Source organism: Pteropus vampyrus, unplaced genomic scaffold (assembly GCF_000151845.1).
Source record: "Pteropus vampyrus isolate Shadow unplaced genomic scaffold, Pvam_2.0 Scaffold441, whole genome shotgun sequence".
Taxonomy (NCBI): Eukaryota; Metazoa; Chordata; class Mammalia; order Chiroptera; family Pteropodidae; genus Pteropus; species Pteropus vampyrus.
The window spans coordinates 83,301-103,084 of record NW_011889222.1 but is presented as its reverse complement, the minus strand read 5'-3'; the positions used below and the strand labels follow the sequence as shown (position 1 = coordinate 103,084).

Sequence of the window (19,784 nt, the reverse complement as noted above, 5' to 3'; positions counted from 1 at the left end):
TTGTAGCTTTAGAGATACTTGTGGTCATCTCTGCTATTATATAAAGCTCGCTCGCTAAAAAATGAAGGTAGCACAGAGGAAAATAGTTTTAAGAGACAAAGAAAAATAGATTTTTAATTACATTTTTAACCCTTTCACCCATTTCTGAAGCTGAATGTCTCAGTTATGTAATCCAATGACCCTTCCTGTCACCTTTTAAAATCATGCTTTCACTCTATAAATGATTGTCCAAATTATTGACTTATCTATGGTATAGTCTATATAAAGCTTTCAAGTGCTGAACTTCTCTAGATATGGTAGCCAAGGTTTTACTCTTTATACATTTTAATTCCTAAATATTTCACAATCGCTGTTGTGTGTCACATACACGCACTTAGAAATATAAAACAAAAAAATGAATTAAAATTTAATAATTATAATTGGCAGTTTCAGAATAGATATCTAGTCAAAAAAATCCAATGGGTAAATAAATGATTGCAGAGAAAAAGAAAACAACTTACATTCAGCAAGACAAGCATTCTACTTGACAAATGCTTTTATATTAGAAAGTACCAAATTTATTACAGGTTCACAGTCCCTTTCTCTGAAATCCATGAGGCCAGATAGATTTTTAAAGCCAAAATTCCTCAGCTCCACTAAGCTCCCTTTTTTTGGTCTGGTCATTTGGGTCTCTATTGTGTTGGAGGCTTTTCCTCAAATATTTGTTGATGTTGATCTGTCTGTTCATATTTGAATGTATTCATATAAACTTTTCTATATTTTATGGCAATTTTTTTCTCCAATTATTTTTTGTTTTAAATTTGGTGAATTAATGGGTAGAACATAGAAACTAGAGTCCAACACTCAATCATTTGTCTGGTTTCCTCACTGAAATCTAAAAAATTCTTTGCTGGTGAGTGGTTAGCACTTTCACTGCTTTTGTAGTTTTCAAAGTGGAAATACTTTTCTTGCTTTTAGTAATTAAAAAATAAATAAATGTTCTTTTTAAGAGCATTCAAACAGTATAAAAATATACAAAGTAGAAAATTAAAGGCTCCACAATCCCATTCCCCTATAACTACCTGCAGAAAGTATAGGAAAATTTAGTCATAAATAAAAAGACATAAAAAGACATAAAAAGACACAAAAAAATGAGGCAATTATTAACTCTAGGAAAAATGTAATCACAGCACAATTGTTAATTCAGAAGTGAACAGTATTTACATGGTCATAAAATAAAAACAATAAGTATGGATTTAACTAAAAGTTTTAACATAGCCATATTGAGAAGATGGAGAAGGGCAGTGGGGAGAATAGGAGACTGAAAAATCCTTCTTTATCCCTTTATGAATTAAGTGGTAAAAATATATGTATTTTATTTAGCAAAATGTATGTACATAGGAAAGAAGTTAGCTGGTTCTGGGGAATGTAACTTGGTGCCAAAGGCAGGGCAAATTAATGCTGTTTGGTTTTAAGCTTTTTAGAGCTACTTTACTTATATTTAATGGGAAATTGCAATGTATCTAGATTGGGATAAAGAGAAATAAGGTGACAAAACATCCATATTTAAAACCAAATCTCTTGAAAAATTAACATCTAACAAATCATTCAACTTTTTCAGTCTTTATCTAAAGTTTTTGCTTTAAAGATGAAATTTATTTTAAAAGTCCTTTTGTAAACCAATCAGACATGAATAAACTTTTTTCTTGGGATGATAATAGCATTACTATGATTGTATCTTTTTTTATTCAAATAAACTGTTTTCAAGATTAACAGTTATTAGAAAATTTTGATTTTTATTACTCTGCTAAGGCAAAATAGAAACATGATACTTTAGAGCTTCTTTTCAATTTCCTCTGAACTATTTTATAGTAAAAAATTATTTGGTACTAAGTATTCTTATGCCCAAATTCTAAAAGTAATCTTTAGTTCCAACTAAACTTGATACTCCAAAATAAAAAAAGTTTTTAATGATATTTACATAATAAATATAATTTTAATCGCTAAGTTCTTCTTCATCACTGAAATATGTGCTTTTCTTTATCCTTGGGCGTCTTGAATCATCTGATGTCGAGGGACCCCCTGAACTTGGTTTCCATTTTTTTTGTTCTTCTTCAATTTTGGCTTGCTGTAATGTGAGTCAGAAAACAAAACAAAACCAGGAAGCTGTTTAATATTATTTATGGCATATTAATTTAAAACAATGCAAAAACACACACGTGTCAATGCTCCGTACACTCCCAGCCTGTGTAAACAATTCTTCTCCATCAGGATATTCCTCCCTCACTCCTGAGTTATTACCCAGTCTCACCATGTTACTCGAAATTATTATAGGAAATTTCTATTAATTAACAGGCACATAAAATGAGGCCTACTTTCCATCCGTGCTGGAGGTGGGAATGTTACCTAAAATATATTAGTTACCTAACAGGAAAAATAAATTGATGTATGTATATACCAACTACATTAAAATAAAATATCTGGTTATATAAAAATTAAGAGAAAAAAAAGTTTCATATATTTGTATTAAGGCCTTTAACAGTCAAAAATATGTTTTTGGTTTTGTTTTGAAGTAAGGCTTCTTTTAAAACAATGTCTTTGATTTAATAAAATTTTTTCTATTGGGCTAAACTTATTTTTATCAAATAGTTCTGTTCAATTCTATAATGAAAAAAAATTAAGACATTAAACATGTTGTGGGGCCCTTAAAATCTAGAAAGAACTAATGAGAACTTTTCTATCATACTGCTCCAAAGACCTTAGAGATATAGCCTGTCTCCTAAAGTTTAGGAGATGAAGGGGAAAGACAGGTTGCCACGATGATCAATAAAGTAAGCAAGGAATATAAAACTAATAACCCAAGGCATCTATGGCATGGTGCCTTTTAAAAGAACTATTTAGTACCTGGAAAGCTATGGCCTGACTGAGGCTGTCAAGAGCCGGATCTTCCCCTTCATCATCACTTTCTTCTACTTCCTCACTAAATTAAAACAAAAACAAAAACAAAAAAACATAACATCCTTAACCAGCAGTAAAAAGACAGAAGCAACACAATAATGTATTTAGCAAGACTGGATATACATACATTTCTTCTTCTGGTTCAGGAATTTTCTTTTTTTTCTTTTTCTCTTTCTTCTTAGGAGGTTCACGTTCTCCAAGCATATTTTTAGGACAGGCATAACTTAAGTGTCCACTTTCCTTTTGTTTCCCATTGAAAAGGAAAGGAAAAAAGTACTATATTTATTAACAGAAACTTGCCTGGTACCCTAAGACTAAAATTTTAGGAAGAAAATATATTATCACACTGGGAACATACATGAAGAAATGAACAAACTCATTACTTTATTATTCAGAAGGAGAAGATTAGAGACTAGAACTCCTAATAAGCTGTTTTAACAATAAGGGAGTATTTTAGTAGCTCACTTATAAAAGAAGTAAAAGAAGTATTCTTCCTTCACACATTTTAAATCTCAAGATTCAAGATATAAAACAATTCAAAATTTAAATGGATTATCTACCTTAAATATAAAAATTTTAACTTATTATTTGATAAAATTAGGACAAAGCTATTTATAACTTCCAAGATGTTGCTTAATATTGTTTTAAAATCAAGTGGAAAATTTTAAGTTTTCCTCACTTTTCCTATTAATTTCATTTTGTTCCTTTCATATCTAGATTATACCTGCACTGTCCAATTGTGGTAGCCAATAGCCCTAATTCTCTTGTGGTTACTGAGATCTGTTTGAGTCGATATGCACTGTAAGGGTAAAATACACACTGGATTTTGAATATGAAAAAAGAATGTAAAATATCTTAATTTTTAAAAATATTAATTACATAGTTCAAGTGATAATATTTTAGATGTAAGGTTCAATAAAAGATATTAAATTTTACCTGTTTCTTTTTTTAACGTGGCTACTAGAAACTTTAAAATTACATTTGTGGCTTGTATTATATTTATATTTGACAGTGCCAAAAAATTATAATGAGCTAGAACACTGAGTTGTAAACATAAAACAATGAACTATATGAACTATAATCTGTACGTTAGCTCACTAAAATATATTTAAGAAGTAATATGTGAGAGTAATGGTGTAAGGAGAGATTCAGTCAGGATTAGAATAATGGAAAAGAAAAATAATCATGCTTTTCAAGTATATTTAAACAAAGCACCTAATGAGACTGTTTACTTTGTATACCTGGGGACATGGCTGAACCCAAGAGGTGTTATTGTTAATGAACTGCTGACGGAATGTATTTAGAGAAGCATTTTCCAAACTGTTTTTGAAAAAGAAGTATACCAAAAAATAAACATGTCCCATATTTAAAAAAAAAAGGATTTAATTGTGAAATAACTCTGAGAAAAACCAGGCTAAATAAATGTAAACGGATTTTTTGGTGGGGAAATTTTTTAAGAAATATAAAAATGTACAAAGTATAATATAACAAATCTATAGAACCATAAACCAAAAAGATAGATTAACAGATTCATCTAGGATTTCTCAGATTATTTAATATTTACTGTGAATATGAGGATATATACTAACCTATCTGACTATAACTGCTCATCCGTCCCTTCCTTTCTTTTCTTTATTTCCTCCTATTTTAATAAAATTCAGGACTCTGGAACACAGTTTCTGAAACATTAATTTAAGAGGTAACAGAATCTCAGGAATTGACAGAATGTACCCAAGGGCCTTCTTTCCTCCCTCCCTTTTTTAAATCTATTTTTGTGGCGGGGGAGAGGGGGAGTTATTAGGGAATGGCAGAGGGGAAAGGACCCTAATCCATTTTCTTGTATCTTCTGCATGATTTTATAGCCAGGGCAATGTCTCTCAGTAATCTTCTCCCCAGCTCTCCATTAATAGCTCTAGACCCTGGTTTTTTTTAAGTATTTTATATATACATGTGGATGAAAAAAGGGATTGTATGGAAAGTAGCCTCACAGGGTTATCTGATCATAAATTCCTAACTAGACAGGTCATGGGGGTAGTTACGCCCCAGGCATATAACTTCTTTAGTAAAAGGTTATGTTTGTCTTAAGCAAGCTGTGTCCACTGTTTCCGTGTCTAGGTTAATACACCTTTGAAATGCCTCTTTTCAGACTTTTTTTTCTAGTACATGACCACCCATTTGGACCCCTTATCTAAAGTATAAAAATACATAATCTCAACTGTTCTGTATTCCAATTCCCCCCTACCCCTTGCTTTCTCTCACCTTCATGTAATCTTCCCTACATTCCCTCCTTAATTTCAAATGCATAAAACAAACTGCAAAACTTATTCTCCAGAGCATTTGAGATCTTGCTCCCCAGCATGTCCTCAGTTTGGTTCAGATAAACTCTTATAAAAATTCTCAACGTTTCTTACATTGACAACATTTTGGGAACGGACAGCAATGAGACCCAGACTGAAATTCTCTTGGCATCATATGGGCCTTGTGCAAAATTATTCTGTGGCTACATATCACCAAAAGTTCGAATGGGTAACAATAGATGATAACTAGATAAAATTTGGGGATAGTTTAGTTACAAAACATTATTAATACTAATGGTAAAAAAACAACCAAAAACTTTTAAAACATAATATTCCATAGAGGATAGGTCATATGATGTTTACACTGAACTGTGATGCTTAAACACTGGCAAAATATTATAGAAACAGGCAATATCCTATTAACACAAATATTTATGAGTCATCGAAATCTTTCAAGACAATAATATTAGTCAACACTCTTTAATCTAACAATTTTCAGAGATTTAGAAACTAGAGAAAATACTACTCTTATATTACCCAACTCAGTTTATCTTTATATACATTTCAATTGAGTTTACTTAGATGAGTCTAGAGTCCCAAAGTAAAACAACTTTCATAACCTGATTTTAGCCAGCCAGGAGATTTGGAGAGCACAAATAAAACACTGATGTGAAAAATACCTTAAAGTAAACTATGACAATTATATTAAGTTTTAGGTATACTTACCCCACATTCATAACACTTAGACTTATCAAAGTAGTTTCGTCTTCGGATGAACTCAGCTGCTCTTCCATTGTCAATAGCAATGCTTGCTTTTATCACTCTACCAAATAGCTAAACCAGAGTAAAATGTAAATGCAAAAAGATGTATTTCATTGAAACTCAAAACTACAGTTATTTGATTGTATTTCCTCAAACCTTCAATTCCATTTTATTTTTTTAGATTATTTTAGCGATTGCCTACTTAGATGTGACAAATTGTATCCTGTAAAATAGATTCTTATTCCTTAGATTCTACAAATGTTTTGGGAACCCAGTACGACTCTGACCTCTTTTCTTTTTCCTGAGTTAAATACCCTCAGAATCTACTGATATCCATCCCCTACCTCTCCACATTTTTTGCATGGATAAGCATAAAGGCTTTTGGGTTAAAAACCTTGTTAGGAATGAATGGCTTACCTGTTTGTTGTTTATTGCTCTGGTACAGTTTTGTGCAGAGTCTTTATCCAAAAATAAAATAAATGCAACCCCTTTACTCTTCCTGGTATCTTTATCTTTCATTATAGTAACCCTTAAAGCAGAAACAAATAGTTCAAAATAATGAGGCAGCAATAAATGAAACAGATATTAATAATAATTTGGAAAATCTAAATGTTCAAAAAGGATTAATAAAACATTTGCAGTAAGATAATACATTTGACATGTACCTATCTCTTTAAAGTCATGGGATATCAAGAAGAATGGAAATGAGAAAGTGTGATACTGATTTAACAACAGTGAACACAGGTACAATTAGAAGGATGTGATAAATCAAACGTTAATAAGAGGATGAAGGATGAAGGGATTACAGAGACAAGGAATCTTGAAGAGTAAGCATAATTCCTTTTCCCTACCAATTCTCACTCTGCAGAAAAACAAAACTAAGGTATTCTCTTCTACACAAAAAGTTAAATCACTTACTTTTTTCTAGGTTTTAGAATCTAAGTATATTCTTGATATTCTTTTAAAGAATCTCCAGGTCTGTGGTTCTTAGTCATACCACTCAAGGTACCTAAGTGATAGGGATGGTGATAAGAACACAGAGCCTGCCCTTTCTCCTGACCCCTTAAACATCCCTCCTGTCTTCTGGCCTTTGCTCATAATTTGTCATTAAATATAGTTTGAAAAATAATGTTTAACAGGGCTCTTTGGAGAAATGGCTGATTCCAAGGTTGGACAGGGTAGGTACAAGGTGAAGTGGAAATAGTTTCTCCTCCTTTCTGCGAGTCTCTATTGAAATCTACTTATGAATAAACAATGCCTCATTACATACATTTTAATATAAACCCCTTTAAGAGTGTCTCTGTAACCTCTATTAAGCCTAGCTCAATATGTTAAAAAAAAAAAAGAGATGCAAATGGGAAAGTAATTTCTCAAAAGAGTGCATCTTTTTGTTTATTCATGTGGTCATTGACTCACTAATAATATAAAGGCAGTAGGACAATGTCACTGACTCATTTAAAATTCTTTAATGGATTCCCCGTGTTCTTAGGATGAAAACCAAGTATCTTGTAACATGGCCAAGAAGCAAGATTAGGAACCTGCTTCCATCTCTGGACCCATTTTGGACTTTCTCCCTCTTGTTCACTTATCTCTAGTCATATTGGCCTGTTTCATGATCTCATTTTATTTTCTCTTACCACAGGGCCTTTGCACAAGCTATTTCCTGTACCTGAAATGTTCCTCTCATTCTTTTTGCCTAATTAACTTTTACTCCAACTTTAGGTTTCAACAAAGGACTTAGGTAAATCTACCCTGACTTTCTAAACTAGGTCAGGTCTTCCCTGTTTTTAAGTACTAATAACTCTGTCTTTAATGTCATAGCATTTTCATGGTTTATAATTATATTTGTATGGAAATTCATTCAGAGATTCTGATGGGGGAAAAAAACAAGAAAAGGTGATATGGTTATGGGAGTAGGCTCTGGAATCAAACTGTTGGATTTAAATATTGCCTCCACCACTAACTGGCAATAAAATTTTAGGCTAACCATGTGTTTCAGTTTGGTCACTTAACTTACTGTTATTTTTTTAATAATTATTTTTATGTATTATGGTGACATTAACAATCCAATGTTTCGAGTGTACAATTCAACTGTACACTCACATATATACACTGCATTGTGAGTTTTGTCATTTATAATATTAGAATAATAGTATTTACGTTATTAGGTACTTGTCAGAATTTAATGATATAATATAGGTAAAGGTATTAAAACAGTGACTAGCACATTTCTGTGCCCCTTGTTACATATCAGCATTATTAGTATCTTGATTGATAATGACAACTGTTTGATATTCTGAAGACCCAAAAATTTACCTATAAGCATTTTTGATGATTTTTAATAAAGAAGTAAGTTTAAAAGAAGTTAACCTTAGGATGCGAATGAACCTCGTGTTTAACATCCATTTATCAAAAGCTATAAGAAAAAATAATTAAGATACATGTCTTCTAAATTCTTAGAATTTCAAATATGACTTAAAATTTATACCAGAATATATATTGATTATAAGATAGTTAGAATGACAGTATCTTGCTTTTACTTCTTTGCCCTATATATGGTTACTTGGTTGATTTAGATTAGTGGATTAAATATAAGAACCTCAGGTTCCCTTTATCCTTTCTTTACTCTCAATCTCAATTGATATTATCATCTCTACCATTTCTGTATGATTCTAGTCTTTCCAATAATATCAAAACTTTCTATGAAGGCAGAGAATATGTTTTCTATATATTTATCAGTCTCATTAAGACACTCTGCAAGCCATATGAAGTGTTACAATTTACATTCTAATGATATTCGAAATATTATTTACATTTGTTTGACCAATGATAATTCACTTACAGTATAATTGATAGCATATCTTGTAGTAACCAACATACATAACTTATATATTATATTGGATAACAGAATCAGTTTTAGTTCTCAATAATGTGGTAAGAAATTGCATTGTTTGAATACATAATGGCATATAAATGAATACCATGAAATAATTAAATATGAGGATGTATCTTAATAGTACAAGGAATGATATTTATATGTCAAGTTAAAAAAAGACAATAAAATTGCATGCATATTGAACTGAGTCTTTAAAAAAATTGTCTATACATGTTTATATGCATAGAAAAGTGACTGAAATATACATAAAAATGTTAACAGGAGTATTTTTTTCTTTGACATATCAAATATTTATTTTATAAAAAATAGTAATTCTACTTCCATTAAAAAATAATAGAGAAGTAAATTAAGATAAACTAAATTAAAGTTTCAAAATTTGATGTGAATACTTACTTTACAACTTTGCCATACTTGGAAAATATCTGAAACAAAATACCACATAGTAATTCACAATTTAGTTTAAAATCATAAAAAATTAAAATTTCAGGTTGTATACACTCACCATATTGTTAGTTTATGAAAAATTTTAGCCTTAACTCTATAAGGCATGCCCTAGAAGATATATTTTTTTTTAGTGACTATTCTTTTTTTGTTGTTATTGGAATCAGAGTATCTGCCTCAGTTCTTAAATTGCATAACATGCACATACACACTTCATGTGTGGTAGATCAAAGGGACACGCACTGCACAACTGCTGTGCTCCTATGGTATATTCGTGGCAACTATCGACCTCGTCATAGCTCCAGCACAGCAAAACCTTGTGCTTCAAATATCACTATTTCTAGCTTACCTCCCACCCCATCAAGCAATCACTGTCTCATGAAGACAGATCATTAGAATGCTTATAAAACAAATAAATAACTTCTATAATGAAAAACCCATTCCCATCAGTTTCCTTCTTCTGCCTACCCTTAATATGTTAGTGGAACTTTATAGTGGGCCCTTTCTTCTCTTTTACCACTGCACTGTCAATCTCATCTACTTCCATTTCAATCACTACCTAAATACCAATAGTTCCTATTTATTATATAATGCTTCTTAGAAAAGTCTTTAGAATACATTAATATATGCAATATATACAATAATAAATTTTGAATTCTTTGATTAACTTGTATAATGCTGGAATGTAGTATAACTAGATCGCAGTGTTAGCCACACTGAATTCTGAAAATCAGTAACAGACTGCTTTCCATGTTACACTTTCTAAGGGCTTCTCATTTCACTCAGTCCTTACCATTACCCATGTAGGCCCTATAAGGTACCCCTGCATGGGTTTACCTCTGACTACCCTGCCTCTTCTCTCCACTTGATTTACTCTGTGTCTAAAATGCTTGTCTCTTAGACATCTGCGCAGCTATCTTACTTCCTTCGGGTCTTTCTTCCAAAGTCACCTTCTCAATAAGGCTTTAGACCACCATGTAAAATTTTACCTCCATTCTCAACCTATCATTTAATATCCCTCCTTTCCTGCTTTGTTTTTCTTCCTTAGCACCTAACATCTTAACATTAACTGAGTATCTAACAAATAACATCATTTGACTTTTATATAGTTCACATTATTTCTCTATCTTGCTTATCGTGAGTGCCAAAGATTTTAATCTTTTTGTTCACTGATGAGTTCCTAGTACCTGTAAGAGTGCTCAGGATACAGTAAATGTTCAAAAAATACAGAAATGTCTATTTTGTAACAAGGAAGGAAACTAAAGTTCATTTTCTCCTGTTCTTTGAGACTCAATCTCTCTTAATTAATCAAGTACTATGGATCAACTATGCAGCATCTCTCTACTTAACATCTACCTAAAGATGTCGGCAGAGAGAAGAGGACACACTTTGAATAAAGGATTCAAGTCATTCTTTCCAGTTCCTCTCAAACTCCAATCTGCAGGACAGACTTTACAGGAATTTTTGTTCTAAGGTGAAGAAGTGAAAAAAGATTTTGGAAGGGATTTTTTTCCTTCTCAATCACACTTGTCCCAATTTGAAAACAAAATTTATTAAACTGTTAAGTTTCTGCTACATATGGAAATTAAGATACACTTTCAAAATCTGAGGGTTGGGAAAAGGATGTTTGCTTTCATCATCTCTTTCCTCCAAAACCTCCACCCCACTACGAATTTTAAAAGTAAGCAATCAGGAAAAATCAACCTATCAGAAGTTGCTCCCACTCTATTATGTTAGCTGTGTCTTCTGTGTTTATAAAGAACTTGTTATCCTCTAAAAGCACTGCAGATTTTCTCTGGAAATTGAGTATATAATTTTTTTTCACTTACTCCTGATTGCAATATAGGTGTTTGGTATTAACAGTTTAAGTGCTTTGGAATATACTTATTAAGAATTTTTGCCAAGGAGAACTGTATGCTTAAATTATATGTTTCTCAAATAGAGATTTCAGAAGATAACAGTACTTAGACTAAAACTTACTTACCCGGTATAAGTCATTGTTGGTCAGAGAAAAGGGTAAGTTGGATACATACACTGTACTTTTACTTGGGGCCAATCCACCACTCATTTCTAAAAAAGAAAAAACAGACCCAGTAGCAATCTAAGCCAGGTATTCTTCATTTCAAATAAAATCAATACAGTCAGTCACCGTTCTAATTATGCCAGATTCACACACCTTCCTCACTTCTTACTAGTAGTTAAGAACAAGGATTCCAGCTGGGTGAATTAAGAAATTCCTTTTTTCCAGACACCAATTAAAAGAATTTTCTGGTCCTTTCATGTGGATTCTTCACTCTAACCTTTTCAGTGCTGATCTATGGCATGAATAGAGGGATGAGATTTAAACGGATGAAGACTCCGAGGTTACTCTTAACCTCTAAGGCTAAGAGCAGGAAAGTGCTTTCAAATATGCTTAATACCTTGCCTATACACATCAGAAAGAGCCTGGAACCTCAGAAAGAACCTTAGCCATGATTTTCACTAATACGATGGTTGGGTAACTTCTTGGTTGTCTTTATATTTTTCTCTGGCGTGGTGTTAAGAGGAAACTTTAGCCCCACATTTTGATTTACATATAGTTCTTTCAAATCACTAATTTTGCAGATTATTCCTAATTTATGAAATTATACATTTTGTTATATGAATAGGTTTCAATACTTTGAAGGATACTGACCTGTATATTTAAGTTTACAAATATAATCCGTAATTTTCATACCTAATTATACAAAGTCAGAAAATTATCTTAAAGTTATATCTGGTTCAACCAAATTCAAAGTTTCGATTTAAAAAGCGTGTGTGATATTATTTAAGATAGGGGTACAGTCTATCACAAAAGGCAAAATATTGAGTCTAAGGCGTGCCAATTCGCAAAGTAATGCGAAAACTGCTTGATACATGGGATGCTTTGGGGGAATTAGACAACTTCAGAAACTCAACATTGATAGGTCGTTTTTGAAATTTTCCCATTTGAAATTCTACACGTTAGCCCTTTTAGGAAGAACTGCGAGGGCAGCCAACGGCAAAGGTGCTGGAATAAAAAGGGTGGCACGAGAAAGGACACATCGTTTCGGTGGCTGGGTCTGGAGAGGGGCCCGCAGGAGGAAAGGCCGCAGCTGAGGAGCCGTTTACCTTCAGGTGGGGCGAGCCCGGGAGATCAGAAGAGCGTGAACCCTCCGCTCCGTTGGGACTCAACCCCGACTATTCCTCGCCCCTGGCATCGGCCTTGGCATCACGGGTACTGGGAGGGGTCATGCGCCGCAGACGAAATGGTAGCATACCGCTTCCCGGCTCTCGTTAGACCCAGGCCCCGGAGGCGGGCCCAGAGGCGGGCGCTTTTGCTGACGTCTTTTCGTGCGCCGGAAGTGCCTGCCCGGAGAACGGCGACGAGCGGATTATCACTTTTACGGAGTCTCCCCATAACCTAGAGTTGGTGAGCGCGTTTTACCTTTGCGACAGGTTGTCGGTGACAGGCGTGAGGGGAGACTAGTGGGGGTGGCGGTGGGCAGGCGGGCGCCTTCCGCGGTGGGACCTGGAGTCTCCCGCTGCATTTGAATCGTGTAACAATTCTGCCCCTGCGGTTGAGGGCGGAGAGGTGCAGTAGAGTTTGGAATAAAGGAAAGTGTTAAGTCTGAAATCTAGGTTCACTTCTCTTTAGCGCCTTACTGTGCAAAAAGAAGCCTTAACTAGGTAACTTCAATGACCCCAGATTAGTTAGGAAGTCGGTAAATTCAGAGAATGTGTTCGACGTAACCCAGTTCGGTTTTAGGCACTTTGAGAGTTACAAAAAAGTGTACAGCAGGCCTTTTTCCGGTGTATATCTTAATCTAGTTAGGGAGACTTGGATTCAGGAATGATTCATCTTAAGTATTGGTATGGACAAATGTTGAACTTATTGGCACCCTTTTTCTTCCTGTAAATCTATAATGGGCACGCACTGCTTTTTTTCCCTTAAGAGGCTGTATACAGACAGGCCCATCATTCCTAAAGAAAAATCAGAAAATAATGCAAGGTAGTTTATACTTAACTTCTACCCACCAGCACATTACAGACCAGGCCTCTAACCACTCCAAGGGAGCCTGCGTGCCAGCGGCCTGGAACCCAGAGCCTATCCTGGAGCCTGCACAATCAATCCAGACTGAAGCTGATGATGTCTTCTAGAGAGACGGAAGTGCAATCCAGCCAGGGTGCAGCTGAATTTTGAGAGGCCTGAATGCCTCCACGTCCACAAGGGGACCGCTGGAACTAATTCAATTGGCAAACTTGTGGCGAGCCAAAACTACCATGCTACCTATCCCTGTTATCCTTGGTTACCGCCCAAGATGTAAGCCCCTTTGGTCTTCTATGCTTTACTCTTCCCCATGCTGCTTTGTGCTTCCCTTTTCCGTGATCTAGGCTATCACTGCTTCTCCCTCCTTTTCTTCCATATTTCACCCTTCAACACAGTTGTGCTCTCCAAAACCTCTATTCCCTGCTTGACAAACTCTTACATAGTAATTCACCCAGTTTACTAAAATTGTCTTTCATCTCCTGACCTTAATACTTGGCTTTTCCTTCCAGCCGTTTCAATTGAGCCTCTCTCTGACACCTGTATTGAAGGTTAGGTGATGGCTGTAGCCATACTGAACTGATTTCACTTCCTCAAAATACTTTTGTCTCCCCTCAGGGTCTTTGCAAAGGTGCTTCTCTCTCTGTGGCATTTGTTTTCCTTGACCTCCCCTATCTTTTTCTGGATCATTCCTGTGCCTGCTAAAGATCACTGTAGCTGTCAGTTTCTCTCAGGGATGTACCCTGACTTCCCGTAGGCAGAGTTAGGCAACCTAGCCATGTGCTAGGTGCCCTCTATATCCCTCATCATAGCACTTATCACATGTATCTTAATTGCTTGTCTCTGCCTTTTCCTATGAAGCTGGACGTAGGGGAGGGACCGTATTTGTTTTATTTATTTTTGTTGTTTATTTTTGTAACTCCAGTGCTTAATAGGCAGTCAGGTATTTCTTGAGTGATTGTAATGTTGCAGTTACAGTCTCAGAAGTTAGGCAGTTGAGTGTCATCTCCTGACTTTAAGATGTAAGAACCATTTGAAATGGTCAGCTACTAGTCATTTACAGCTCATTGTAGCTATGTGAGTATATGATCCCAGTACTGGCAGGGCATCCAGTTTTTTCAAGGAAAGTTGGAAATACAGTTTTTATTTTAAGTGATACCTTCTAGTTTTTAAGTTTTGCCAGAGTAATAAAATTTTATTAAAAAAAAACTTGGGGCAAACACAAGTCACATATGGTTTATCAGTCACCAGTTTGGAATCTTTTAAGTGTTTCAGGGTTTAGAAATAGGCTTTGTAGAGAATAGTAGATTTTGAACTGGGCCTTGATAGATGATTGGAAGTTGAATGAGAGAATGGAAAGAGATATTCTAGTTTGGGAAATAAGTCATACAACTCCAGGGTAGTTGTGTGTTACTTTGTGGCACAGTGAGAAGGCTCGTATGAATGATCCTTCTGGAGAAAACAGGAGGTTAAGTGAAATGATAGAGGGGGCGTATGGAGGGCAGAGAAGTTTGGGTTTGTTATTCTCGATCAGGGAAACCAGATATAAACGATGTATTAGCAAAGTGAATTGAGTATCCTTTTTAAGGGTGAAATGGCGGGTAAAAAACTAGAAAGAGGCTGACCAATTAAGACCAGCCTCCATCTAGATGTGAAATAAGATTTTGATTTGTAAATATCTATAATCAAACATCTGGTATTTTTGTCTACTTGTATAATTTTAGTTACTTGATCATTTACAATAGACAATCAAAAATCTACTATAAGTATGTAATGCAATGTGGATCTTAGAAGTATTAAAAAGCATTGAAAATTCAAGTAACTTGTGAAACTAGTAGAGAATGCAGTACTTTCAGTGCTGATATGTGGTTCCTTATGAAGCGGTTAATGGTCTCCTTTGCTCTAACCTCTTTCTGTTCTAATCCATCTTGTTTACTGCCAGGATAATCTTCTGGAATGACATAGTGCACCTCATACCTTATTTCTAAACTTAAAAGCCTGTAGAGAGCGCCTCTAGCTTTTTTTTTTGCTATGTTGTACCATTTAATGCTCTGGAATTTGTTCTCTCTGGTCTTACCTGTGTCATTTGTAAAACAATGTGATATGTTGGAAAGGGCTTAGGCTTTAAAGTCATGCAGGCCTCAGTCTGATTCCAGGCTCCATTTGGTTCTGGGATTTGAGTTTTTCAGAACCTCCATGTTTTATCTAGAGTGAGAGAGAGAATACCTACTTTAGGGAAAGAAATGAAAGCTCGTTGAATACCTATGCAGATCTATTTCCTACTTCTTTGCAATGAGAATCTTCTCTTGTCAGTTCCATCTTTCTTATGTACACATTGTCTTCCTTAATTCCTTTCCCTTTTCTTGGATGCTGTTCGCTATTGTTATCCACATTTAAGCAATCTATCAAGATTCTATTTAAATTTTCTTGGCTTTCTTAACTTCCATTGCCTACAGTTATCTCTGAGCACTGAGCAGTGATTCTAGTCGATACTTTGATCTGTTCTGATCATTTTAATTGGCATCAATGTTAGTTTTTTCCACAGACTTTAAATAATTATGTTCTAAAGTTCATTTTTAATTTAGTTGACTGGAATTTTAAACATTTTCCAATAGAAATAGAATTATGTAGTTTTTAGGTTCAAGACAGCCCTTAAAAGCTTCTTGTTTCAATTTAATATGTTAGGAATCTGTTTACCTTGCTTTATAGATCATTGGATCTCATCTTGAGATGAGATAAGATTTTTAAAAAGTGACAAGGTCCTACCCCAGGCCAATTATATAGGAATGTCAGGATAGAGCCTGTGCATCAGTATTTTTTATAGCTCTTTAGGTGTGTAGCCAAGGTTCAGAATTACTGCTTTAGGTGGTAGAGCTAAAAGAGTCTCACTACTACCTTTTGCTCAAAAATGAAATGACAAGTGTCATGAGAAGTGTGACAGGAACTATAATCTAATAGTGCTCATTGGAAGTTTTCTGAATAATTGAAAGGTACATAATATTGATGTTTCCTAGAATGGCGCTCATATGAATATTATGTTTATTTATTTGGACAACATTTAATAAGTACCTTTGCTAAGCAATAGGAGTAACAGGTACACAGAATGTGCCTTTGCAAGTGGTATTTAGTTTGGGAAGGAAAAGAGGAAGAAAAGTAAATTGAATATGATATTATATTGTACTATTACTGCAGGGTGTTTTAAGAGGCCTAAGGAAGGAACAACTTTATTGTTTCTAAAGAGTATAACAAGAACTGACCTTTGAGCTGAATGAGGAAAATTAGAGGATGAAGGCAGGTAAGTAGAAGAAAGATAATTCTAGATAGGGGAGAAACATGCCAAGGTGTGGTGAGAAACCGTGGCACTCTTGCAGAACAAGAAGTAGGTGATATGTCTGGAGGTTCTGGAGACTGATGAGGAAGTGGTAGGAGTTGAAGCTGGAAAGGCAGAAGCAAGGTCATAAATAAGCCTTTTTCAAGTTTTAGGATTGAGACTTCATTCTTTAGGATAAGGAGAACCATGGATTTTTAAATCAGATGTTTTATCATAATGAACACTCTGGCTGTAGCTTGCAGGGTGGGAAGGTGACCCCAGAAGGAGGGAGACCAGTGTTTCACTACCGGGGTGTCCAATGGCTAAGTTAAGAGAACCTGAACAAAGACATTGGCAGCAGGGATAGGTAAGTGTGGATACACGTGCTTTATGTATTGAGATGACAGAAATAACTGGATTTAGTGAATAGTTAGATATGAAAAGTTTTAGGTTTTGTATGACTCCGGTTTCTGATTTGGGCCTTTGGGTACTTGGTGGTGTCATTGACCAAAATGAGGAAGACAAGAGATAAAGCAGGCTTCTGAGATGTGAAGAACTGTTTTGGCATTTTGAGTTAGATGTGTCTGTGAGACATACTCTTGAAAGGACTCAGGATGGAAGTGGAGATGTAGGAATAGTTTATCTAAAGGGAGCATGTTACCAGCAATTAATAAATTCACTCCATGAGTACTGAGCACATAGGTTGTGCAAGTTGTTGTAGTTGCTTGATGTTAATGAACAACACAGAGATACCTGCTTTCATATAGCTAGTAATACTAGTAGTAAGGGACCAATAATATACATCAAATGTAAATTAAATGATATCTTAGATGATTAGTGCTATGAAAAAAAATAGCAAGATTTTTGAATCTGGTAGGTAGGTTATATTAAAAAGATGTTAAGGTGACCTTGAAGGGTGAAGAATTAACCATGCAGATACCTGGAGGAAAGCATTTTTGGTGGGGAATTGCCATTGCAATGGCCTGTTGCTCATCTAAAGTATGAAGTCAAATGTGACCTTTCTATTTATTTGATAGCCATGATGGGCTATCAAAATAGTTATTGAGTGAATATAAAGAGAGAAAGGATTGGGTTTGGGGAGGAGGGAAAGCTATTGATCCTGAGTGTATTTAATACTAGAAACTGACTAGAGCAATGTGCAGTTACTCTATAGTCTAAGCTGCTGCTATAACTAGTTTGGATAAAATGAACGACAGATCTTTCACTGTCGCCTTGTCTGTAGATTCAAAGTGTGATTGATTGGTTTGACAGAAAGATATTGTCTGTGACTGTTTTCTTGATTTCCAGGCTTATCTCACAATTCAAGTCCTCCCTATCCTCTGAGCCCTCAGTTGAATTTAATATAAGAATGGTTGAGTAGCTCAATGGAGTGTTCTAAGAAAGACTTATTTTTTTTTTTTTCTGGATTAAATATACCATGATGGTATATTAAGTATTATTGAATATGACATAAGAGAATGAGGTTTTTTAAAAATCTAGAACCAGTTATTAGCAAACTTCTAAATGAAGCTTACATTCTGGACACTGTATTCTAAATCTGTTATCTACCTAATTGTGATGTAGAGGGTCCTTTCATTTTTCACTTGTATTCTTCAGTTTTTATATCTTGTTGGATCAGACAACTTTACTGGAGTACTTCTGAGACTCCACTAATGGGAGGAAATTAGTGAAGTGATGACAAGGTAAGTAACATGATCACTTCACCGGGCATAGGAAACCTTTTTTTAAATTTAGCTGATGTGGCTTCTAGTTGCAGGATGGGTCAATTTCCTAAATCCGGATAATATCATAAACAACATGTACTACTAATCAGAAGATTACAGTACTCATCAGCTATTTTAAAATCCTTCAAAAATTACTAGGTGCTATTTGAATTTTAGATGATATAACATATTCTCTCTCTTGATTACTCTGCAGTGCTTTCATCATCATATCTTCCTCCTCTATCTAATACCTTTTCCCTTTTGTTGTCTTAATTTTAAGATCCAGCTTAATACTCATCTTTACAGTCCAGTGTTCTTTCTTTTGTATGCAATCCCCAAACTGTGTCTTCTGTTTCACTAACAATACAAAGTTGATATGGAATCTTCTATTTATATTCTTGACCCAATTATATAGATTTGTTAAGGATGAGGGAAGTTTAATAATTTGATGTGGACCTCACCAGTGCTGTTTGTTTTTTTTTGGTGTTTTATACTCTTGAATGCTAATTATTTTGCTACACCATTCTCTAATTTATAATAATAGAACATTATATTGTGTTCTATTTTTATATTCTTTACCGTGAAAATACAGTAATTTATATAACAGTTAAGCATCATATTCTGATATTGCTGTTTTGTAAAAACAGCATAGGTATGGTGAGAGGACATTTAGAAACTACCTGCAGATTCTGTAAAGATATTAATATTTTAGTATACTCACCAGTAAGAGATAACTTAAAAGAATGAAATAATTCATTAAAGAGGATTACTTTATAGCCTAATGTGTACATTTAATCACTATTATAGACATTTAAGTCATTTATTGTTATTTGTAGAGGAGACTAATTTCTCTTTATAAAATTATTCACCATATATACAGTAATTGAAAATTTAAATTAAGATCTTTAAAAATTGTCAGCTTTTTAAAGTAAATAGAATTTACTAAACATTTCTACTTGAAACTGTGATTTCCATAGCTCATGTAAGATCAGTACTCCATTGGGAAATCATCAGGTATGGAGTCAAATATGCAAAGTTGTTATAGGATTAACTGTAGGACTTGGAAATGTGGTAACAATAGTGCAGTATCTAGCTGTTTTGTGGATACTGTTTGTTTCTTGTAGAAATTAAGTTCATTATAGAAAATTTAGAAAATTTAGTTAGGAGTTTAATACTAGAGAAGTTCACTTAAAAAAATTATTGGTAAAACGTACATAAAATTTACCATTTTAACCATTAAGTGTTCAGTGGTATTAAGTACATTCATATTGTACAACAATCACCATTCAACACGTTGCATCTTCCCAAACTGAAACAACATACCCATTTAAATCCACATCAGATAAATTTACTTTAGGTTTTTTTCTGCCTC

General features: G+C 34.3%; 2 protein-coding genes across 2 annotated transcripts in view; one reads left to right on the top strand and one right to left on the bottom strand.

Moving 5' to 3' along the window:
- Positions 1-399: 399 nt before the first annotated feature.
- ZCRB1 (zinc finger CCHC-type and RNA binding motif containing 1) lies at positions 400-12,659 on the bottom strand. The gene is made up of 8 exons (XM_011381540.1): positions 12,463-12,659; positions 11,318-11,403; positions 9,286-9,314; positions 6,414-6,525; positions 5,961-6,068; positions 3,065-3,177; positions 2,884-2,959; positions 400-2,107 (listed from the first exon to the last, which is right to left on the bottom strand). Exons 2-8 carry the CDS (start codon positions 11,399-11,401, stop codon positions 1,976-1,978), a joined length of 654 nt encoding a protein of 217 aa, XP_011379842.1. The 5' UTR covers positions 11,402-11,403; positions 12,463-12,659; the 3' UTR covers positions 400-1,975.
- A 30-nt stretch (positions 12,660-12,689) lies between these two features.
- Positions 12,690-19,784, top strand: part of PPHLN1 (periphilin 1) — a 73,224-nt gene continuing 66,129 nt past the window's right edge. The window contains exons 1-2 of the mRNA XM_023524080.1: positions 12,690-12,763; positions 16,571-16,673. Coding sequence (XP_023379848.1) covers positions 16,664-16,673 — 10 coding nt within the window. The 5' untranslated portion in view covers positions 12,690-12,763; positions 16,571-16,663. The remainder of the gene's footprint in view (positions 12,764-16,570; positions 16,674-19,784) is intronic.